Raw genomic sequence first — 26,472 nt, 5'->3', positions numbered from 1 at the left:
CCAGAGGGAGGTTAAAGAATGGGTTGTAAAGCATAACAAAATACATGAAATATGAGAGGAGAGAGCAGGAACTATTGGGAAAAGAAAAATACAGGGAAAAGGAAGCATTGAAGAGGGAAGGAAGAAATGGGAAAGAATGGGAAGATGGAGAGGGTGAGGGGAAATGAGAGAGGAGGAAAGTGGGACGAGAAGAGGGGAAGGAGAGAAGAGGAAGGAGCAGAGGATAAGAAGATAGTGGAGGAGAGGGATAAAAGAGAGGGTAGGAGGCATAGGGAGGGGAAAAAAGAAGACAAAAGGAAAGGAGGAGAGAAGGGGAGGAAGGGTACAAGTAGAGAGAAATGGAGGGAAAGGAAAGAAAAAGAAGAGAAGAGGGATTACATCTGAATAGCATTCATGATTTCCTCAGAGATAACTGGCATGGCCTTTACACCTGTGCTAGGCACCATGAATAAAAATAAAAGGTAGAAAGAAAAGGCATATTAAATACATTTTTATAGATGGTTCTTTGTGAGGAAAATACAGGAAGATGAAGAGTGGAAGAAGTATATAGGAGACAGAATTGTACTGATGACATCCTCACCTCTATGTGGGCAAGGATCTTAGATAAATTTCTGTTGTTGTTATGTTTCAATACAGCCATTCAGGATACATATATTCTGTTTTAGACTTTAGTTTATGTGGGTATGGTATACATATATGTGAACATGCTCATGTGTGTATATTATTTCTGCCCATCCATGTGAAATCCAGAAGTTGGCATTGGGCGACTTAGTCACTCTCCAGCATCACGGACTCTAACCCTCTGGAACCATAAGTCCAAATAAACTCTCAACACAAACACATAGGGCCACACCCATATAGAAAAGTGGCCTTCCCTGGGCTGCTATTACTGCCCCTCAGTAAGAAATAGCTAGTAAGAGATACATAGAGATATACAGAAATCCTGTCCTGAAGAACAAACAAAAAATTCAACATTTTATTGGTCTTGAGAGAAAAAAATAAATATTCATAAGACACCAAAGGGTCAAAGAGCCTGAACTCTAGCCATGGCTACAGACACATGTAAGGTGTTTTACTCTGTGTGAATCCCCAGGACCTTTGCGCATACTGTAATCCGTGACAATGTGTCTCTACTCTTGCAGTTCTGGGTATTTTATTCTTTCAAGCTGGGTATGGACCTCCACACTTATGATGACAGAGGTTGCTAGGTATAGGAATGAGGAATGGGGTTCAAGGCTAGCTGTGAGTTTGAGGCTAACCTATACCACATGAGACCCTGCATACAAAAAATATAGTTGATACAAAACTCACTAATAACCTACTACTGAGTAAAGGAGTGAATATGTAGGAAAACACTGTATGCGTGACATGAAAGTAAGTAGAGAACTTAGTATTGGAAAAGTAAGGTTTATGAGCGAAGCAAAGATGCAGCTCCCCTCGCCAATGCACTAAGACATTACTTTTGCATGTGAAGTTTCCATGTGCTTGGGAGCCTTCTGGATCCATTCGAAAGTCGGGAAGACAGCTGCAGTTGTAGGAACCTGGTACATTGGTGCAGACAGAATTTCGTCCACATCGAAATGGATCTTGAGTGCACTCATCAATATCTGCAATAAAAACCAAATACGTAAAGAAATTCAGAGGAACATGGCAAATTGTACACCCCAGGCCATCTGGGAAATCCTCTGCTCACCTTCACATGTCACTTCTAGGTCTGTGAAATTCAGCTGTCCATTGCTTGAGGCAAAGCCAGGGTGGCAAGTGCAGAAGTAGCTCCCAAGGGTGTTGGTACATGATGAGTTGGAAGGGCATATGTCATCACACTCATCTATATCTACACAGAGGAGAATGAGCGTGAACAGCTGGAGTAATGGCTTAGCAGGAAAAGACCTTGCAGTGTGAGCATAAGGACCTCAGTTTGACCCCCAGAAGCCAGATCCCTCATTTCACTTCTGTTATTGTGATAAGAAAATATCCTGGCATACAGTGATTCCCAGGGGAGCCCCTACCAGCTTGGGAAAGGGGATAGAGAAAGGATTGTAGGAGGGGGTGACTGTTAGGGAGCAGTGAACAGGATGCAAAGTGAATAAAAACACACTCTTGTGAAAAGTGGTTTAGGGGAAAAAAAATGTTTACTTCAGCTCACAAGTCCAGATTGAAGACATCATTGTAGGGAAGTCAAGAAACTCGATGCAGCCATTTGTACCCATAGCCAAAGCAGCAAGAGAATGAATGTATGTCACTGGCTTTTACTACATGCAATTCAGAAGCCCCTGCTTGTCACCCATGATGGCTGGGTCTTTCTTCAACAACTATATGTAATCAAGACTGTCCTCCATAGATACGCCTATATGCCAACCAGATCCAGACAATCCTTCATTGAGACTCTTTTCCCAGATGGTTCTAGCTTGTGTCAATTCGGCAATTAAAACTAATCTTACACGTAATAATAATGAACTCAAGGCTCAGAGAAAAGCTCTCAAGCAAATAAGATGAACGAACCACGAAGAATGACACCCAACGTTGAACTATGGCATTCATATCTGTACATGCATGTATACACATGTGCACAAACATATACATGATCATACACATAGATAATCATAAACCAAAAGAAGAGAAAGCAAGGGTTTCCTGCCTATGGCCAGAGCTGACCAGGTCTGAGAGATTTCTGTACCCAGGACACATGAACCTAGGAGGATTCTGAGACAAGACCCTGCCAGTGTCTGCCTACACCCAGAGCAGACCCAGTCCAACAGCTCTCTGTATCAAGATCCTGCTAGAAAAAAGCCAGTCTTCAGGAGTGCTGACACAGGCTTACAGGGGGTACAAGCCACTGTTAGAGACTGCAATACTAGCTAACACCAAGACAACCTGATGTTGAAAGGCAAGCACAGGAACCAAAGAAACAAAAACCAAGACTACTTGGCATCATCAGGGCCCACTTTTCCGACCAAAGCAAATACTGAATATCCAAACATACTGGAAAAGCAAGACATGGATTTAAAATCACATCTCATGATGATGACAGAGGACTTTAAGAAGGACATAAAGAAATACAAGACAGGGGAAAAGGTCAGGTGACATATAAAGGCAGACTTATAAGAATTACAACAGACTTCTCACCAGAGACTATGAAAGCCAGAAGATCCTGGACAGATGTCATACAGACCCTAAAAGAACATAAATGCCAGCCCAAGTTACTTTATCCAGCAAAACTCTCAATTAAAATAGATGGAGAAACCAAGATATTCCATGACAAAACCAAATTTATACAATATCTTTCCACAAATCCAGCGCTAAAAAGGATAGTAGATGGAAAACTCCAACACAAGGAGAGAAACTACACTGTACAGAAAGCAAGAATATAATTTCCTTGCAAAGAAACCAAAAGAGAGACAAACAAACATAATTCCACCTCTAATAATGAAAATAACAGGAAGTGACAATCACTATTCCTTAATATCTCTCAACATCAACAGACTCAATTCCCCAATAAAAAGACACAGACTTACAGTCTGAATATGTAAAGAGGATCCAGCATTTTGCTGCATGCAGGAAACACACCTCAGAGACAAAGACAGATACTACCTCAGAGTAAGTGGCTGGAAAATAACTTTCCAAGCAAAGGGGCCAAAGAAACAAGCTGGAGTTGCCACTCTAATATCAAACAAAATTGACTTTCAACCAAAAGTCATCAAGAAAGATAAGGAAGGACACTCCATATTCACCAAAGGAAAAATTCACCAAGATGAACTCTCAATCCTAAATATCTATGCTCCAAATGCAAGGGCACCTACATACATAAAAGAAACCTTACTAAAGCTCAAAGCACACATTGCACCTCACACAATAATTGTAGGAGATTTCAACACCCCACTCTCATCAATGGACAGATCAAGGAAACAGATATTAAACAAAGACATAGAGAAATGAACAGAAGTTTTGAGCCAAATGGATTTAACAGATATTTATAGAACATTCCATCCTAAATCAAAAGGATATACCTTCTTCTCAGCACCTCATGGAACCTTCTCCAAAATTGACCATATATTCGGTCACAAAACAGGCCTCAACAGATACAGGAAGATAGAAATAATCACACACATCCTATCAGATCACCATGGACTAAGACTGGTCTTTAATAACAACAATAATGACAAAAAGTCCACGTATACAGGGAAGTTGAACAATGCTCTACTCAATGAAAACTTGGTCAAGGAAGAAATAAAGAAAGAAATTAAAGACTTCTTAGAATTTAATGAAAATGAAGATACAACATTCCCAAAGTTAAGGGACAGAATGAAAGTGGTACTAATAGGAAAACTCATAGCTCTGAGTGCCTACAAAAAGAAAAAAGAGAGCAAATAAGTCAGCAGCTTGATAGCACACCTAAAATCTCTAGAACAAAAAGAAATAAATAAACCCAAGGGGAGTAGAAAGCAGGAAATAATCAAATTCAGGGCTAAAATCAACCAAGTAGAAATGAAAAGGACAATACACAAAATCCAAAATCAACAGAACCAAAAGTTGGTTCTTTGAGAAAATCAACAAGATAGATAAACTCTTAGCCGGACTAACGAGAGGTCACAGAGAGTGTATCCAAAAGAACAAAATCAAAAATGCAAAAGGAGACATAACAACAGAATCTGAAGAAATTTTTTAAAAAATCATCAGATCCTACTACAAAACCATATATTCAACAAAACTGGAAAATCTGAAGGAAATGGACAATTTTCTAGACAAAATCAGGTACCAAAGTTAAATCAGAAACAGATATACCATCTAAACAACCCCATAACTCCTAAAGAAATAGAAGCAGTTACCAAAAGTCTCCCAACCAAAAAGAGCCCAAGATCAGATGGGTTTAGTGCATAATTCTATCAGACCTTCATAGAAGACCTCATACCAATACTGTCCAAACTATTCCACAGAATTAAAACAGATGGAGCACTACCAAATTCCTTCTATGAAGCCACAGTTACTTTAAGACCTAAACCATACAAAGACCCAACAAAGAAAGAGAACTTCAGACTAATTTCCCTTATGAATATCGATGCAAAAATACTCAATAAAAAATTCTTGCAAACTGAATACAAGAACACATCAAAACTATCATTCATCATGATCAAGTAGGCTTCATCCCAGAGATGCAGGGATGGTTTAAAATATGAAAATCCATCAACATAATCCACTATATAAATAAACTCAAAGATAAGAACCACATGACCACTTCATTAGATGCTGAGAAAGCATTTGACAAAATTCAACACACCTTCATGATAAAAGTCCTAGAAAGATCAGGAATTCAAGGCCCATACCAAAACATAGTAAAAGCAATATACAGCAAACCAGTACCTAACATCAAACTAAATGGAGAGAAACTTGAAGCAATCCCACTAAAATCAGGGAGTAGACAAGGCTGCCTACTCTCTCCCTATTTATTCAATATAGTACTAGAAGTCCTAGCCAGAGCAATCAGACAGCGAAAGGAAGTCAAAGGGATACAAATTGGAAGGAAAGAAATCGAAATATCACTATTTGCAGGTGATATGATAGTGTACTTAAGCGACCCCAAAAGTTCCACCCGAGAATGACTTAACCTGATAAACAACTTCAGAAAACTGTCGGGGTATAAAACTAACTCAAACAAATCAGTAGCCTTCCTCTACTCAAAATATAAACAGGCTGAGAAAGAAACTAAGGAAATGATAACCTTCACAATAGTCCGAAATAATACAAAATATCTTGATGTGACTTAAGTCAAGCAAGTGAAAGATCTGTATGACAAGAACTTCAAGTCTCTGAAGAAAGAAATTGAGGAAGATCTCAGAAGATGGAAAGATCTCACATGTTCATGGATTGGCAGGATTAATATAGTAAAGATGGCCACTTTGCCAAAAGCAATCTACAGATTCAATGCAATCCCCATCAAAATTCCTACTAAATTCTTTATAGAGATAGAAAAAGGAATTTGCAAATTCATTTGTAATAACAAAAAACCCAGGATATCGAAAACTATACTCAACAATAAAAGAACTTCTGGGTGAATCACCATCCCTGATCTCAAGCAGTATTACAGAGCAATAGTGATAAAAACTGCATGGTATTGGTACAGAGGCAGACAGATAGACCAATGGAATAGAATTGAAGACCCAGAAATGAACCCACACACCTTTGGTTACTTGATCTTTGACAAAGAAGCTAAAACCCTCCAATAAAAAAAAAAAAGATAGCAATTTCAACAAATGTTGCTGGCTCAACTGGAGGTGAATGTGTAGAAGAATACAAATTGACCCATTCTTATCACCATGAACAAAACTTAAGTCTAAGTGGATCAAGGACCTCCACATCAAACCAGACACACTCAAACTAATAGGAGAAAAAGTGGGGAAGAGTCTCAAACACATGGGCACTGCGGAAATTTTTCTGAACAAAACACCAATGTCTTATGCTCTAAGATCAAGAATCGACAAATGAGACCTCATAAAACTGCAAAGCTTCTGTAAGGCAAAAGACATTGTCATTAGGACAAAATGGCAACCAACAGATGGGAAAAGATCTTTACCAATCCTACAGCTGATAAAGGGCTAATATCCAAATTATACAAAGAACTCAAGAATTTAGATTCCAACACTGCCAGGACCTGAAGGGACCAGATCAACAGTTCTCTGCACCCAAATCCCGTGGGAGAGAGAGCTAAACCTTCAGAGGTCTGCCCACATTTCTAACTCCAGAGGAAAACACCTAACTCTATCTGGGACCCCAGTGCACAGGGGGCTCCCAGAAAAGGCGGCGCAGGCCCTCCTGGTTGTCGTCCTCTCTGAGAGCTAAAAAGCAACACCCCATGAGCAAACTTAAGCCGAGGGACCACAGGTAAGACCAACTTTTCTGCTGCAAGTGACTTGCCTGGTAAACTCAGGATACAGGCCCACAGGAACAGCTGAAGACCGGTAGACAGGAAAAACTATACACCCGAAAACAGAACACTCTGTTCCCATAACTGGCTGAAAGAAAACAGGAAAACAGGTCTACAGCACTCCTGAAAAACAAGCCTATAGGACAGACTAGCCACTGACAGAAATAGCAGAGATAATCTGATGGCGAGAGGCAAGTGCAGAAACCCAAGCAACAGAAACCAAGAAACTACATGGCATCATCAGAGCCCAATTCTCCCACCAAAGCAAACACTGAATATCGAAACACACCAACCAGAAAAGCAAGATCTAGATTTAAAATCATATTTGATCATGATGATGGAGGACTTCAGAAAGACATGAAGAACTGCCTTAGAGAAACGCAGGAAAACATAAATAAACAAGTAGAAGCCTGTAGAGAGGAAAATCCCTGAAAGAATTACAGGAAAACACAATCAAACAGTTGAAGGAATTAAAAATGGAAATAGAAGCAATCAAGAAAGAACACATGGAAACAACCCTGGATATAGAAAACGAAAGGAAGAGACAAGGAGCCATAGATACAAGCATCATCAACAGAATACAAGAGATAGCAGAGAGAATCTCAGGAGCAGAAGATTCCATAGAAATCATTGACACAACTGTCAAAGATAATGTAAAACAGAAAAAGCTACTGGTCCAAAACATACAGGTAATCCAGGACTCAATGAGAAGATCAAACCTAAGGATAAGAGGTATAGAAGAGAGTGAAGACTCCCAGCTCAAAGGACCAGTAAATATCTTCAACAAAATCATAGAAGAAAACTTCCCTAAACTAAAGAAAGAGATGCCCATAATAAACATACAAGAAGCCTACAGAACTCCAAATAGATTGGACCAGAAAAGAAACTACCCCCGTCACGTAATAGTCAAAACACCAAATGCACAAAACAAAGAAAGGATATTAAAAGCAATAAGGGAAAAAGGTCAAGTAACATATAAAGGCAGACCTATCAGAATCACACCAGACTTCTCGCCAGAGATTATGAAAGTCAGAAGATCCTGGACAGATGTCATACAGACCCTAAGAGAACACAAATGCCAGCCCAAGTTACTGTATCCTGCAAAACTCTCAATTAACATAGATGGAGAAACCAAGATATTCCATGACAAAACCAAATTTACACAATATCTTTCTACAAATCCAGCCCTACAAAGGATAATAAATAGCAAAGCCCAACATAAGGAGGCAAGCTACACCCTAGAAAAAGCAAGAAACTAATCATCTTGGCAACAAAACAAAGAGAAGAAAAGCACACAAACATAACCTCACATCCAAATATGAATATAACAGGAAGCAATAATCACTATTCCTTAATATCTCTCAACATCAATGGTCTCAACTCCCCAATAAAAAGACATAGATTAACAAACTGGATACGCAATGAGGACCCTGCATTCTGCTGCCTACAGGAAACACACCTCAGAGACAAAGACAAACACTACCTCAGAGTGAAAGGCTGGAAAACAACTTTCCAAGCAAATGGTCAGAAGAAGCAAGCTGGAGTGGCCATTCTAATATCGAATAAAATCAATTTTAAACTAAAAGTCATCAAAAAAGATAAGGAAGGATACTTCATATTCATCAAAGGAAAAATCCACCAAGATGAACTCTCAATCCTAAATATCTATGCTCCAAATACAAGGGAAACTACATACATAAAAGAAACCTTACTAAAGCTCAAAACACACATTGAACCTTACACAATAATAGTTGGAGATTTCAACACCCCACTCTCATCAATGGACAAGTCATGGAAACAGAAATTAAACAGAGACATAGACAGACTAAGAGAAGTCATGAACCAAATGGACTTAACAGATACTTATAGAACATTCTGTCCTAAAGCAAAAGGATATACATTCTTCTCAGCACCTCATGGTACTTTCTCCAAAATTGACCATATAATTGATCATAAAAAAGGCCTCAACACATAGAGAAAGATAGAAATAATCCCACGCATCCTATCAGATCACCATGATCAAGTAGGCTTCATCCCATGCATGCAGGGATGGTTTAATATATGGAAAACCATCAACATAATCCACTATATAAAAAAAACTGAAAGAACAAAACCACATGATCATTTCATTAGATGCTGAGAAAGCATTTGACAAAATTCAACACCCCTTCATGATAAAAGTCCTGGAAAGAATAGGAATTCAAGGCCCATACCTAAGCATACTAAAAGCCATATACAGCAAACCAGTCACTAACATTAAACTAAATGGAGAGAAACTTGAAGCAATCCCACTAAAATCAGGGACTAGACAAGGTTGTCCACTCTCTCCCTACTTATACAATACAGTTCTTGAAGTTCTAGCCAGAGCAATCAGACAACAAAAGGAGATCAAGGGGATACAGATTGGAAGAGAAGAAGTTAAAATATCACTATGTGGAGATGATATGATAGTATATTTAAGTGATCCCAAAAGTTCCACCAGAGAAATACTAAAGCTGATAAACACCTTCAGCAAAGTGGCTGTGTATAAAATTAACTCACATAAATCGGTAGCATTCCTCTACACAAAAGAGAAACAAGCCGAGAAAGAAATTAGGGAAACCACACCCTTCATAATAGTCCCAAATAATATAAAATACATCAGTGTGACTTCAACCAAGCAAGTAAAAGATCTGTATGATAAGAACTTCAAGCCTCTGAATAAAGAAATTGAAGAAGACCTCAGAAGATGGAAAAATTTCCCATGCTCATGGATTGGCAGGATTAATATAGTAAAAATGGCCATTTTACCAAAAGCGATCTACAGATTCGATGCAATCCCCATCAAAATACCAATCCAATTCTTCAGAGGGTTAGACAGAACATTTTGAAAATTCATCTGGAATAACAAAAAACCCAGGATAGGTAAAACTATCCTCAACAATAAAAGGACTTCCGGGGGAATCACTATCCCTGAAATCAAGCACTATTACAGAGCAATAGTGATTAAAAACTGCATGGTATTGGTACAGAGACAGACAGATAGACCAGTGGGATAGAATTGAAGACCAAGAAATGAACCCACACACCTATGGTCACTTGATTTTTGACAAAGGAGCCAAAACCGTCCAATGGAAAAAAGATAGCATTTTTCAGCAAATGGTGCTGGTTCAACTGGAGGTCAACATGTAGAAGAATGCAGATCAATGCATGCTTATCACCCTATACAAAGCTTAAGTCCAAGTGGATCAAGGACCTCCACATCAAATCAGATACTCTCAAACTAATAGAAGAAAGAGTGGGGAAGCATCTCGAACACATGGGCACTGGAGAAAATTTCCTGAACAAAACACCAATGGCTTATGCTCTAAGATCAAGAATCGACAAATGGGATCTCATAAAACTGCAAAGCTTCTGTAAGGAAGCTTTGTTGTTAAGACAAAATGACAACCAACAGATTGAGAAAAGATCTTTACCAATCCTACAACTGATAGAGGACTTATATCCAAAATATACAAAGAACTCAAGAAGTTAGACCGCAGGGAGACAAATAACCCTATTAAAAAATGGGATTTGGAGCTAAACAAAGAATTCACAGCTGAGGAATGCCAAATGGCTGAGAAACACCTAAAGAAATGTTCAACATCTTTAGTCATAAGGGAAATGCAAATCAAAACAACCCTGAGATTCTACCTCACACCAGTGAGAATGGCTAAGATCAAGAGGATGTGGAGAAAGAGGAACACTCCTCCATTGTTGGTGGGATTGCAGACTGGTACAACCATTCTGGAAATCAGTCTGGAGGTTTCTCAGAAAATTGGACCTAGTACTACCAGAGGACCCAGCTATACCTCTCCTGGGCATAAACCCAAAAGATACTCCAACATATAACAAGGATACATGCTCCACTGTGTCCATAGCAACCTTATTTATAATAGCTAGAAGCTGGAAAGAACCCAGATGTCCTTCAACAGGGGAATGGTTACAGAAAATGTGGTACATCTACACAATGGAATATTACTCAGCTATCACAAACAATGACTTTATGAAATTCATAGGCAAATGGATGGAACTGGAAAATATCATCCTGAGTGAGGTAACCCAATCACAGAAAAGCACACATGGTTTGCACTCATTGATAACTGGCTATTAGACTAAGTGCTTGAATTGCCCTAGATGCACAGAACACATGAAACTCAAGAGGGATGACCAAAATACGAATGCTTCACTTAGAAAGGGGAACAAGAATACCCTTGGCAGGGAATAGGGAGGCAAAGATTAAAACAGAGGCAGAAGGAACACCCATTCAGAGTCTGCCCCACATGTGGCCCATACATATACAGCCACCAAACTAGATAAGATGGATGAAGCAAAGAAGTGCAGGCCAACAGGAACTGGATGTAGATCTCTCCTGAGAGACACAGCCAGAATACAGCAAATACATAGGCGAATGCCAGCAGCAAACCACTGAACTGAGAACGGGACCCCCATTTAAGGAATCAGAGAAAGGACTGGAAGAGCTTGAAGGGGCTTGAGACCCCATATGAACAACAAAGCCAACCAACCAGAGCTTCCAGGGACTAACCCACTACCCAAAGACTATACATGGACTGACCCTGGGCTCCAACCTCATAGGTAGCAACGAATATCTTAGTAAGAGCACCAGTGGAAGGGGAAGCCCTGGTCCTGCTAATACTGAACCCCCAGTGAACCTGATTATTGGGGGGAGGGCGGTAATGGGGGAGGATGGGGAGGGGGAGCCTATATAGAAGGGGAGGTGGGGGGGTTAGGGGGATGTTGGCCCAGAAACCGGGAAAGGGAATAGCAATCGAAATGTAAATAAGAAATACTCACATTAATAAAGAAAAGAAAAAAGAGCAAGCAGAAACACACACAGAAAAAAAAGAATTTAGATTCCAGAGCGCCAAATAACCCCATTAAAAATGGGGTACAGGGGGAGGGGAGGGGGGAAATGGGGTACACAGCTAAAGAAAACATTCTCAGCTGAGGATTATAAAATGACCAAAAAGCACCTAAAGAAATGTTCAACATCTTTAGTCATCAGGGAAATACAAATCAAAACAACCCTGAGATTCTACCTCACACCAGTCAGAATGGCTAAGATAAAAAAAACTCAGGTGACAGCAGATGCTGGTGAGAATGTGGAGGAAAAGGAACACTCCTCCATTGTTGGGGGTATTGCAAACTGGTACAACCACTCTGGAAATCATTCTGGAGGTTCTCAGAAAATTGGACATTCCACTAAACCTCTCCTAGGCATATACCCAAAAGATGCTCCAACATACAACAAAGACACATGCTCCACTATGTTCATAGCAGCCTTATTTATAATAGCCAGAAGCTGGAAAGAACCCAAATGCCCTTCAACAGAGGAATGGATTCAAAAAATGTGGCACATCTACACAATGGAATACTACTCAGCTATCAAAAACGACTTCATGAAATTCATAGGCAAATGGAATGAACTAGAAAATATCATCCTGAGTGAGGTAACCCAATCACAGAAAAAGACACTTGGTATGCACTCATTGATAAGTGGATATTAGCCAAAAAGCTCGAATTACCCAAGATGTAATCCACAGACCACAGGAAGCTCAAGAAGAAGGATGACCAAAATGCGGATGCTCACATTCCTTCTTAAAAGGTGGAAAAATATCCATAGGAGGGGATATGGAAGCAAAGTTTAAAGCATCGACTCAAGGAATGGCCATTCAGAGCCTGCCCCACATGTGGCCCATATATATACAGCCACCAAAACTAGATAAGATTGATAAAGCTAAGAAATGCATGCTGAAAGGGACTGGATATAGATCTCTCCTGAGAGACATATCCAGAGCATGTCTAATACAGAGGTCAATGCTAGCAGCAAACCACCAAACTGAGAAGAGGACCCCCTTGGATGGAATTAGAGGAAGTATTGAAAGAGTTGAAGGAGCTTGCCACCCCATAAAAAACAACAATGCCAACCAACCAGAGCTTCCAGGGACTAAATCACTACTGAAAGACCATACATGGACTGACACAGGGCTCCAACTGCATATGTAGCAGAGAATAGCCTTGTTGGGGCACCAGTGGAAGGGGAAGCCCTTGGTCCTGCCAAGGTTGGACCCCCAGTGCAGGGGAATATGGGGAGCAGTAAGGAGGATATATGGGAGAATACCCCTATGTGGCAGGGGTAGGGGAGGGGTCTAGGAGCTTATGGAAAGGAAACCAGGAAGGGGAATAACATTTGAAATGTAAGTAAAGAAACATATCTAATAAAAAGTTTTTTAAAAAAAGAAATACAGGACGACACAGGTAAACAACGAGAAACCCTAAAAGAGATAAAAAAAAAAAAATCCCTTAAAGAATTACAGGAAAACACAACCAAGCAGGTAAAGGAATTGAACAAAACAATACAGGATCTAAAAATGGAAATAGAAGCAAAAAAGAAATCACAAAGGGAGACAACACTAGAGATTAAAAAAAAAAAAAAACTAGGAAAGATATCAGGAATCATAGGTTCAAGCTTCACCAACAGAATACAAGAGATAAAAGAGAGAATGTCAGGGGCAGTAGATACCATAGAAAACATTAACACAGCCATCAAAGAAAATTTAAAATGCTAAAAGATCCTAACCCAAAACGTCCAGGAAATCCAAATCACAGCGAGAAGATCAAACCTAAGGATGATAGGTATAGAAGACAGAGAATATTCCAAAACTGAAGGAGCAGTAAATATCTTCAACAAAATTATAGAAGATAATTTTCCCAACCTAAAGAAAGAGATGCCCATACACAAACAAGAAGCCTACAGAACTCCAAATAGATTGGAAGAGAAAAGAAAATCCTCTAGTCACATAATAGTGAAAACACCAAATGCACAAAACAAAGAAAGAATTTTAAAAACGATGAGGGGGAAAGGTCAAATAACATATAAAGGCAGACTTATCAGAATTACACCATACTTCTCACCAGAAACTATGAAATCCAGAAGATCCTGGGCAGATGTCATACAGACCCTAAGAAAGCACAAATCTGCGGCAAAACTCCAAATTCAAATAGATGAAAAAAACCAAGCTATTCCATGACAAAACCAAATTTACAAAATATCTTTACATAAATCCAGTCCTACAAAAGATAATAGAAAACTCCAATACAGGGGTTAACTATATCCTAAAAAAAAAGAAGAAAGTAATCTTCTTGCAACAAACCCAAAATAAGAGAGACACACAAACATAATTTCACCTCTAACAACAAAAATAACAGGAAACAACAATCACTATTAATTAATATCTCTTAAAAATCAATGGACTGAATTCCCCATTAAAAAGACATAGACTAACAGACTGGATATGGAAAGAGGACCTGGCATTTTGCTGCATACAGGAAACACATATCAGTAAAAAAGACAAATACTATCTCAGAGTAAAAGACTGGAAAACAATTTTCCAAGCAAATGGTCCCAAGAAACAAAGGAGTAACCATTCTAATATCAAAAAAAAAATCGACTTTCGACCAAAAGTTATCAAAAAAAAAGTATGGACACTTCATATTCATCAAAGGCAAAATCCACCAAGATGAACTCTCAATACTAAATATTTATGCCCCAAATGCAAGAGCACCTTCATTCATTAAAGAAACCTTACTAAAGCACAAAGGATATATTGCACATCACACAATAATAGCGGGAGATTTCAACAACTCATAAACAGAAACACAGAGAAACTAACAGAAGTAATAAACCAAATGAATTAGCAGATATCTACAGAACATTTAATCCTAAAACAAAAGAATATCCCTTATTGTTAACAGCTCATGGTACCTTCTATAAAATTGATAATATGATCAGTAATAAAACAAACCTCAACAGATACAAGAAGATTGAAATAATCCCATGCATCCTATCAGATCACCACGGACTAATGTTGGTCTTCAATAACAATAAAACTAACAGAAAGCCTACATATACATGGAAGTTGAACAACTCTGTAATGAATAACTTGGTCAAGGAAGAAATAATGAAAGAAAGTAAAGACTTCTTAGAACTTAATGAAAATGAAGGCACAACATACCCAAACCTATGGGACACAATGAAAGCTGTGCTAAGAGGAAAACTCATAGCTCCGAGTGCCTGCAGAAAGAAACTAGAGAGAGTATACATGAGCAGCTTGAAAGCACACGTAAAAGTTCTAGAACAAAAAGAAGCAAATACACCCAGAGGAGTAGAGAGCAGGAAATAATCAAACTCAGGAGAGAAATCAGCATAGTAGAAATAAAAAAGAACTACACAAAAGAATCAAAAAAAAAAAAAAAAAAAAAACCAACCCGTTAGCCAGAATAAGCAGAGGGCACAGAGAGAGTAGCCCAATTAACAAAATCAGGAATGAAAATGGGGACATAAAAACAGAAACTGGGAAAATTCAAAAAAATCAACAGATCCTACTACAAAAAGCCTATATTCAACAAAACTGGAAAATATGGAGGAAAAAGACAATGTTCTAGACAGATACCAGGTACCAAAGTTAAATCAGGAACAGATAAACCATTTAAACAACCCCATAACTCCTAAAGAAATAGAAGCAGTCATTAAAGGTCTCCCAACCAAAAAAGCCCAGAACCAAACAGGTTCAGTGCAGAATTCTATCAGACCTTCATAGAAGACCTCATACCAATACTATCCAAACTATTCCACAAAATTGAAACAGACGGAGTGCTACCGAATTCCTTCTATGAAGCCACAATTACTCTTATACCTAAACCACACAAAGACCCAACAAAAAAGAGAACTTCAGACCAATTTCCCTTTTGAATATCGACGCAAAAATACTCAATAAAATTCTGGCAAACCAAATCTAAGAGCACATCAAAATGATAATCCATCATGATCAAGTAAGCTTCATCCCAAGGATGCAAGGAAGGTTCAATATACGGAAATCCATCAACATAATCCACTATATAAACAAACTCAAAGAAAAAAATCACATGATCATTTCATTAGATGCTGAGAAAGCATTTGACAAAATTCAACACCCCTTCATATTCAAAGTCTCAGAAAAATCAGGAACTCAAGGCCCATACCTAACATAGTAAAAGCAATATACAGCAAACCAGTAGCCAACACTAAATTAAATGGAGAAAAACTTGAAGCAATCCTACTAAAATGAGGGATTAGAAAAGGTTGCCCACTCTCTCCCTACTTATTCAATATAGTACTAAGTCCTAGACAGAGCAATCAAACAACAAAAGGAGGTGAAAGGGTTACAAATTGGAAATTAAGAAGTCAAAAGATCACTATTTGTGTATGGTATGATAGTATACTTAAGTGACCCCAAAAGTTCTACCAGAGAACACCTAAACCTGATAAACAACTTCAGCAAAGTGGCTGGATATAAAATTAACTCAAAAAAATCAGTAGCCTTCCTCTACACAAAGGATAAACAGGCTGAGAAAGAAAGTAGTGAAATGATACCATTTACAATATTCACAAATGACATAAAATACCTCTGCGTGACTCTAACCAAGCAAGGGAAAGATCTGTATGACAAGAACTTCAAGTCTCTGAAGAAAGAAATTGAAGATCTCAGAAGATGGAAAGATCTCTCATGCTCAGGGATTGGTAGGGTTAATATGGTAAAAGTGGCCATTTTGCCAAAAACAATGTACAGATTCAATGCAATCCCCATTAAAATTCCAACCCAATTCTTCATAGAATTAGAAAGAGCAATTTGCAGATTCCTTTGGAATAACAAAAAACCCAGGATAGCGAAAACTATCCTCAACAATAAAAGAACTTCTGGGGGAATCACCATCCCTAACCTCAAGCAGTATTACAGAGCAATAATGATAAAACCTGTATGGTATTGGTACAGAGACAGGCAGGTATATCAGTGAAATAGAATTGAGCACCCAGAAATGAATCCACACACCTATGGTCACTTGATCTTTGACAAAGGAGCTAAAACCATCCAGTAGAAATAGGATAGCATTTTCAACAACTGGTGCTGGTTCAACTGGAGATCAGCATGTAGAAGAATGCAAATCAAACCATTCTTTTTGCCCTGTACAAAGCTTAAGTCCAAGTGGATCAAGAACTTCAACATAAAACAAGATACACTCAAACTAATAGAAAAAAAAAGTGGGGAAGAGCCTCAAACACATGGGCACTGGAGAAAATTTCCTGAACAGAGCACCAATGGCTTATGCTCTAAGATCAAGAATCAACAAATGAGACCTCATAAAACTGCAAAGCTTCTGTAAGGCAAAGGACAAAATGACAACCAACAGATTAGGGAAAGATCTTTACTAATCCTCCATTCGATAGAGGGCTAATACCAAAATGTACAAAGAACTCAAGAAGTTAGACCACGGAGAATCAAATAACACTATTAAAAATATGGGGTCCAGGGGCTGGAGAGATGTGTCAGCGGTTAAGAGCACTGATTGCTCTTCCAGAGGTCCTGAGTTCAATTCCCAGCAACCACATGGTGGCTCACAACCATCTGTAATGGGATCCAATGCGCTCTTCTGGTGTGTCTGAAGACAGCGACAGTGTACTCATATAAATAAAATAAATAAATCTTTAAAAAAATATATATGGCGTCCAGAGCTAAACAAAGAATTTTCAGCTAAGGAATATCAAATGGCTGAAAAGTACCTAAAGAAATATTCAACATCCTTAGTCATCAGGGAAATGCAAATCAAAACAACACTGAGATTCCACCTCACACCAGTCAGAATGCCTAAGATCTCAGGTGACAATAAATGTGGAGAGAGAGAAACATTCCTTCATTGTTGGTAGGAATTGCAAATGGGCACAACCACTCTGGAAATCAGTCTGGAAGTTCCTCAGAAAATTAGACAGAGTACTACCTGAGGACCCAGCTATATCTCTCCTGGGCATATGATGCTCCAACATACAACAAACACACATGCTCCTCTATGTTCAAAGCAGCCTTATTTATAATAGCCAGAAACTGGAAAGAACCCAGATGCCCTTCAACAGAGGACTGGATACAAAAATTGTGGTACATCTACACAAAGGAGTACTACTCAACTATCAAAAACAATGACTTCATGAAATTCATAGGCAAATGGATGAAACTAGAAAATATCCTGAGTGAGGTAACCCAATCACAAAAAGCACACATGGTATGCACTCACTGATACGTGGATATTAGCCCTAAAGCTCAAATTATCCAAGATACAATCCACAGACCACATGAAGCTCAAGAAGGATGACCAAAAGGCATATGGCTCAGTCCTTCTTAAAAAGGGGAACAAAAATATTTATATGAGGGGATATATAGACAAAGTTTGGAGCAGAGCCCGAAGGAATGGCCATTCAGAGCCCGCCTCACCTGGGGATATAGCCCATATATGTTCAGTCACCAAAACTAGAAAATATCTATGAAGCCAAGAAGTACATGATGACAGGAGCCTGGGAGTGTTAACCAGAGCATGACAAACACAGAGGCGAATGCTAGCAGCAAACCATTGAACTGAGAAAGGAATTAGAGAAAGGAATGAAGGAGCTGAAGGGGCTTGCAACCCCATAAGAACAACAGTGCCAACCAACTAGAGCTCCCAGGGATTAAACCACTACCCAAAGACTACACATGGCCAAATGCATGGCTCTAGTTGCATATGTAGCAGAGGATTGCCTTGTTGGGCACCAATGGGAGGAGAAGTCCTTGGTTCTGCCAAGGCTGGAGTCCCAGTGCAGCAGAATGTCTGGGTGGTTGGGAATATGGGTGGTTGGGGATGTGGAACACCCTTATAGAAGTGGGAGGGTGAAAGGGTTGGGGGCTTATGAATCAGAAGCTAGAAAAGGAAATAACATTTGAAATGTAAATAAAAAATATCCAATAAAAATAATGAAAATAGGGCTGGAGAGATGGCTCAGCTGTTAAAGGCTAGGCTCACAACCAAAAATATAAAAATAATGAAAATAAGAATTAATTAAAAGATTAAAGAAATAAATAAATGGAGCAGAGAGAACTGAAGGTGTGAATGCTTTCTTGCTCTCATGAAGTCCAGGATCTAACCTATAGTCTTTACAGAATTAGCATTAACCATCAACATGATACAGCTTAGAAACACCTAAAAGAAAATCTTCATTAATTCTCTGTATCAAATTTGTCTGTAAACATGTCTATGAGAAATTGTCTTCAAAGTCTTAATTGATGGAACCAAGCCCATTGTGAGTGGTACTATTCCCTGGTACCAACCAGGTAGTCCTCGGTTGTATAAAAAAGGTATCTAAGCATAAGCCTGTGAGCAAACCTGAAAGTAAGCTGGCAAGAAACATTTTTTCATGGTTTCTGCCTCAATATTTCTGACATGATCTTCTGCCCTAACTTTACTCAGTGATCAACTGTGCCCTGGAAGTATGAGCCAAATGAACCTTTTCTTCCTCAAATTGCTTTTGGTCATAGTGTCACAGCAACAGATTGAAACAAGAACATATACCCACAGATCAATATTAGTAATGTTCTGAGTTCTCTAAGCCCAGACTCAAGCACCTGGCACATTTTGCATTCTTCCTTTTAGAAACACATCTTTTTTTTAAAAACAGGAACCATGTTATAAGGAAGCTCATGTGTCACTGGGGAAACTGGGTGTTTCAATAGAGTTTTCAGCCAAATGAGATCAACTGTTGAGACCTGCCAGCTGCTGTAGGCACAGTCCCTAGAGACACTAAATAAAACAGAAAAGGTTGCCTAGTATAATCAAGGACAAACAGCAGTTGCTATCAGACACTATGTTTTAGGTTAACTTACTACCCATCGGCAAGTCCTCTACATGGCTGGGGACATTACCTGTACAATTCCCATCTGCTGGATGACCAGGGATCTGAAAAGTTGACAAAGAGAATCCAGCTGGGCAAGAACAGCTGTAGGATCCCAGCGTGTTGATGCAAATGAAGGAGGGACCACAAAGAGTTGAATTCCTGGAGCACTCATCCACATCTAAACAGAATGTCAGAGTTAGACAAAACAATGACTTTTGAACCAGGAAATTGTCAGCAGGTAAACCTCTGGCTGTGACTAAATGCATTTCCCATTATGGTATGGCCACAAGCTGGTGGAGGTCAGGTAGTATAATGTGGTGACTTGAATAAAATGACCTCCATCGACTCAGGCATCTAGACCCTTGGTCCCCAGTTGTTGATCCTATTTGGAGAGGTTCAGAAGAACCCTGCTGGAGAACTTGCTAGAGAAAGTATGTCACCAGGGGGTGGGGGGCAATTAAGCAAGCTTTGGGAGTATATAGCTTCACCCTATTTCCTGTTTGCTTTCTCTGCTTGATGCTTGTGCATGAGCTTCGTCTCTCATGTTTCTGCTGTCATGTCTCCCACCCCTTGCCTTGCCTTCTACCCTTGCCATGTTCTCACCCCATAATGAAGTCATCAGTCTGTACACATAGACCAAATTAACTCTATCTTCCCCAAGGTGCCATTGGTTAGAGTGTCTTTTTTCACAGTTCAGAAATAACTAATACGCTGTGGGATTGTGAAGACATGAAGCCATTTACACTTCACAGTTCATGTTCAATGCCAACACTCTCAAAGTAAGGTAAGGGGCAGAGATAGGAGAATCCAGATTCCTATGGTCTAGGAAACCTGGTACATGCTGCAGTGAACAGCAAAGAGACCCGTTTCCAACGAGAGGCAAGTACGACACTCTGCCCTCCACACACATGCCCTGGCATACACACATTCAAACTCATGCACATGGAAGTGTGTTGCATCTCACACACTGGAGTCGTGGAAACCTGGCTGAGGCGGTGAGGGAATGAATAAAGAATAGACACAGAGACACGTGTGCAGGAAAGCTGAGGTTTGGTAAGCTATGCTCTGATGGAGTGGTACTAATTACACAACAATCCAGAACCTCCATGCATTTGTTATTTACATCAAAGTGGGGGGCAGTTAGATAATCTTAGTAAGTAGGGAGCAGGCAGCACAGCAGCAGAAACAAAAACCCCATCTCAGTAATGTGGAAGGCAAGAAATGACTCCCAAAAGTCTTTTCTGACCTCCACACATGATGTCCACATGCCCACACTCATGGAAGGAATGAGAAGAGAGGAAGGAAGGGAGGGGACGTGGGAGGGAGGGAGGGAGGGAGAGGGAAGGAGGGAGCGGGGAGGGAAAGGAAAAAGAAGGGAGAAGAGGGGAGGGAGGAATCTTTGCTTCAGCTTTTCAGATGAAATTTTTAAACTCATCCTAAGCTCAAACCTCTTATCACTGTCCTTTCAATAGATTTTATTTGAGTTTCTGGTTAAAACCTCCACCTACCTTCACAAGATTCTTCCAGGCCCTGGAACACTGGTCCTCCTCCACTAAATTCAAGTCCTTCGTTGCATGTACAGTAATAGCTTCCAAGAGTGTTGTGGCAGGTTGAGTGCTCTGGACAAGCATTCCGAGTCACGCATTCATCTTCATCTGATGTGTTGGGAATAAAATGCAGGAGAATTCAAATGAGGGAGCAAAAGGTGAAGAATACACAGTAGAGATGCACTCTGTGTGCTAACTGGTAGCTGACAAGATGAATGCTTTCCCAGTACACACCTGTTCTCTTTCTTCCTTGGCACACAGAGACACGCTTTTTATCCCCCCTTGTAGCTTTACAAAGCCATAAAAATAAATCCTGGCCAAAAGTATGTAAGCAGGAATGTTTCAAAGAGCTTAAAAACATAATTATCAATATTCAAAAATAGCCATAGTCCTTCATGCCTCCTGTTACCACAATGTGTGTGTGTGTGTGTGTGTGTGTGTGTGTGTAATGTGATTTCTCAACTATTGCCATAAGAATATGACATCTGATTCCCCACCTCCTTGAATCCATCTTGTCCTATGACTTGTGTTGGTCAATAGAATGTGACAAGTACTGGGTGTCAGCTCCAGACTTGAGCCTCCAAAAGCCTCATTGCCTGTATTCTTTCTCTGGGACGGATTGGGACTTCCACAGGAACGAAGCTCAGGTTAGTATAAAGATTGGCAAAAATGAAGCAGAGAGAATGTAAGAGACAGAGGAGGAAGAGGTATACTCTGAAATACTACATCTTCTGGAATGACATGAACTCACAATAAATGTGGCTACTCCCAAGGCACCACCCCTCCCTGAGCAGGAGACTGTAGAAAGGGAGATTTTCTTCAGTGGTGTGGACAATGTGAAGTTGTCCTTGATCAAGTAAATAACTCTTCACCTGTGATCATGTAAGCACATCAATAAATCAAGCATACTGGAGCCCCAATAAAGGCATAAAAAGAAGCAAGAAAATAATGTTGGAAAAAAGAAGGTGTGTGGCAGAAGGATTTGTGAACAATTACATTTAAAAAGAAAGAATATCTAAGTGAACTAGCCTGGCAGTTGTGAGGCCCTGACTTCCATCCTCAACACAGACAAAACCATATGAAAAATGATAAGCACTAGTGAGGTCTGCACTCCGTTTCCTAGACCATGACTCCACCTGAATCCTTAGAGACCTGCTACTGCCAGGGACAACCAGGTGAAATCCCTGAGCTCCAACCTCCCACCTGCTGGGTGTCCAACAAGCTAAGAAGCCATGAGGCCTGCTCCATCCCCTCTGAACCCCTTCCTTTGTGCCACACCTCTAACCACAGTATCATATGCCTGGAGCCATCAGTGACCACCCAGTGAGATCTCTAACCCAGATCCCTGCCTGCCAGTCCGTCTGGAGAGACCAAGCAGCAGCAAGCTTCACCCTGCATCCTCTGCACTCCATGTCCTCGGCCACAGCTCTAGCTGAATCACTGGAGGCCTATTGCTGCCAGGGAAAACTAGGTGATATTCCCCAATCCTAGCAAACCCAGCAGCCTGGAAGTCTGCCCTGTCCCCTCTGCATTCCATGTTCCAATCCACACTTGAAACAACAATCCCAGGCACCTAAATCCATTAGGAACCATCACCTCTACTTGCATCCTGGAGACCTGCTGTCACCTGGGACAACCAACTATACCTGTATCACCAGAAACCTGAAACCAACAGGGACTACCATCTCTGCCTGTATCCCTGGAAGCCTGCTGCCACCAGGGACAACCAACTACACCTGTATCACCAGAAGCCTGCTTCCATCAGGGACTACCAGCTCTACCTGCAATCCCAGAAGCTTGCTCCCATCAAGGACTACAATGCCTGTGAACACTAGGGACAAACACGTGACTAAAGGCCAACATAAGAACACAATTAACAAAAGGCAGGGCAATATGGCACCACCAGGAAAAAACCATCATACTACAGCAAGCCCTGAATATTGTAACACACCTGAATAGAAAGAGAAAGATCTTAAATCTAATCTTATGAATATGATAAGGGTCTTTAAAGACAAAATAAAGAAATCCCTTAAAGGAATACTGTGAAATAAAATCAAACTGGAAAAGGCCCATAAAAAGAAATGAATAAATATAAAGAATTACAGGAAAATACAATCAAACAGTTAAAAGAAATGAACGAAACTATGTAAGGCCAGAAAAATGGAATTAGAAACAATGAAGAAAACACAAACTGAAACAATGCTGGAGATGGAAAACCTAGGAAAGAGAACAGAAACTACACACAAAAGAATCACCGAAAGAATACAAGAAATGGGAAAGAGAATCTTGGGCATAGAAGAAATTTGACAAAATGTTCAAAGAAAATGCTAAAGCTGAAAAGTTTCTAACACAAACATTCAGGAAATTTAGGACACTGTGAAAAGACCAAACCTAAGAATAAAAGAAGGAGGCCTGTGCCCAGAGCTGAACCATTCCCACAGCTCTCTGTACCTAAATCCCATGGGGGAGAAAGCTGGACTCTCAGAAATGCAGACAATCCTCAGAATTCAGGAGAGATCACAATTTCTGCTCACATTTCGGGCCCAAGAGGAACCTGCCTAGTGCCCTCTGTGCCCTCTAGATACCAGAACCTAGGAGCAGTCAGGGGCAAGACCCTTCCAGTTTCTGCATGGACCAAGAACCAAAAGTCAGTCATCAGGAGCACCAACACACCTGAGAGCACAGGTAAGACCAACTCTTCTACTTCAAGCAACCCGCCTGGTAGCCTCAGGACACACAAAGGCAGAAGTCATCTGAGACAAGACACCGCAGGGTTTGTACCTGAACCTAGAGCTGAACCGCTCCCACGGCTCTCTGTACCCAAATCCTGTGGGCAAGAAAGGCTGGACTCTCAGTAGTGTGGACAATCCTGAGAGCTCAGAGGAGACCACAACTTCTGCTCACATTGCTGGCCCAAGAGAAACCTACCTAGTGCTCTCTTGATATGGGAACCTAGGAGCAGTTAGGGGCAGGACCCTTCCAGTTTCTGCATGAGACCAAAACCAAAGTGAGTCACCTAGAGCGCTGACACATCTGAGAGCAGAAGTAAAGCCAACTCTTCTGCTCCAAGCAACCCACCTGAAAGCTTCAGGACACACAAACCCAGGAACAGTTCTCTGTCCTCAGATCCGGCTGAAAGAAAGCAGGTCTATAAGAGTGCTAATACACAGGCCTACAGGAGGGTCAAGCCACTATCAGACACAGCAAGACAAGCTAACATCAGAAACAACCTGATGGCGAGAGACAAGCAAAGGAACCTAAGCGATAGAAACCAAGACTATTTGGCATCATCAGAACCCACTTCTCCCACCAAAGCAAATATTGAATATCCAAACACACCAGAAAAGCAAGATTTGGATTTAAAATCACATCTCATGATGATGATAGAGGACTTTAAGAAGAACATAAATAACTCCCTTAAAGAAATACAGGACAATACAGGTAAACGACAAGAAGCCTTTAAAGAGGAAACACAAAATCCCTTAAAGAATTACAGGAAAACACAAAAAATAAACAGGTGAAGGAATTGAACAAAACCATCCAGAACCTAAAATTGGAAATAGAAACAATAAAGAAATCACAAAAGGAGAGATAGAAAACCTAGGAAAGAGATCAGGAGTCATAGATGCAAGCATCACCAACAGAATACGAGAGATAAAGAAGAGAGGCAGAAGACAGCATAGAAAACATTGACACAACCATCAAATACAATGTAAAATGCAAAAAGTCCCTAACCCAAAACATCCAGGAAATCCAGGACACAATGAGAAGACCAAACCTAAGGATAAAGGTATAGAAGAGAGTGAAGACTCCCAACTTAAAGGACCAGTAAATATATTCCACAAAATTATAGACGAAAACCTCCCTAACCTAAAGAAAGATGTTCCCATAAACATACAAGAAGCATCCAGAACTCAAAATAGCTTGAACCAAAAAAGAGATTCATCCTGTAACACAATAGTCAAAATACACAAAACAAAGAAAGAATATTAAAAGCAGTAAGGGGGGGTTGGGGATTTAGCTCAGTGGTAGAGCACTTGCCTAGGAAGCGCAAGGCCCTGGGTTCGGTCCCCAGCTCCGAAAAAAAGAACAAAAAAAAAAAAAAGCAGTAAGGGGAAAAAGTAAAGTAACATATAAAGGCACACCTATCATAATTACACCAGTCTTCTCACCAGAGACTATGAAAGCCAAAAGATCCTAAGCAGATGTCACACTGACCCTGAGAGACCACAACTGCCAACAAAGGCTACTATATCCAGCAAAATTCTCAATAAACATAGATGAAGAAACCAAGATATTCCATAGCAAAACCAAATTTATACACTATCTTTATACAAATCTAGCCATACAAAGGAAAATAGATGGAAAACTCCAACACAATGAGGGAAACTACACCCTAGAAAAAGCTGGAAAGAAATCTCCTTGCCCCAAAACCAAAAGAAGAGAAACAAACAAATACAATTCTACTTCTAACAACAAAAATAACAGGAAACAAAAATCACTATTACTTCATATCTCTTAAAATCAATGGACTCAATTTCCCAATAAAAAGACATAGGCTAACGACTAGATATGTAAAGAGGACCCAGCATTTTGCTGCATAGGGGAAGCACACCTCAGTGACAAAGACAGTCACTACTTTCAGAGTAAAAGGCTGGAAAACAATTTTCCAAGCAAATAGTCCCAAGAAACAAGCTGGAGTAGCCATTCTAATATCGAATAGAATCCACTTTCAACAAAAGATATCAAGAAAATTAAAAATGCCAGGTCATATTTATCAAAGGAAAAAAATCCACCAATATGTACTCTCAAAATTGCTCCAAATTCAAGGGCACCTACATTCATGAAAGAAACCTTACTAAAGCTCAAAGCACATGTTGCACCTCAAACAATAATAGTGAGAGATTTCAACACCCCACTCTCATCAATGGACAGATCATAAAAACAGAAACTAAACAAAGACATAAAGAAACTAACAAAAGTTATGAACCAAATGGATCCAACGAATATTTATAGAACATTTCATCTTAAACCAAAAGAATATACCTTCTTCTCAGCACCTCATGGTACCTTCTCCACAACTGACCATATAATCGGTCACAAAACAGGCCTAAACATATACAAGAAGATTGAAATAATCCCATGCATCCTATCAGATCACCAGGAACAAAGGATGGTCTTCAACAACAACAAAAATGAAAGAAAGCCTACATAAACATGGTAAGTTAACAACC

General features: G+C 39.9%; 1 protein-coding gene across 1 annotated transcript in view; it reads right to left on the bottom strand.

The window, feature by feature from the left end:
• The window catches only part of Adgre1 (adhesion G protein-coupled receptor E1), a 116,175-nt gene that overhangs the window by 73,990 nt on the left and 15,713 nt on the right, over positions 1–26,472 (bottom strand). Inside the window, exons 7-10 of the mRNA XM_032899702.1 lie at positions 21,200–21,346; positions 19,720–19,869; positions 1,694–1,834; positions 1,461–1,607 (exon numbers count right to left, since the gene is read on the bottom strand). Coding sequence (XP_032755593.1) covers positions 1,461–1,607; positions 1,694–1,834; positions 19,720–19,869; positions 21,200–21,346 — 585 coding nt within the window. The remainder of the gene's footprint in view (positions 1–1,460; positions 1,608–1,693; positions 1,835–19,719; positions 19,870–21,199; positions 21,347–26,472) is intronic.

This window comes from Rattus rattus, chromosome 4 (assembly GCF_011064425.1).
Source record: "Rattus rattus isolate New Zealand chromosome 4, Rrattus_CSIRO_v1, whole genome shotgun sequence".
Classification (NCBI taxonomy): domain Eukaryota; kingdom Metazoa; phylum Chordata; class Mammalia; order Rodentia; family Muridae; genus Rattus; species Rattus rattus.
The sequence above is the reverse complement of the archived record's forward strand: the minus strand, read 5'-3'. Positions and strand labels throughout refer to the sequence as shown.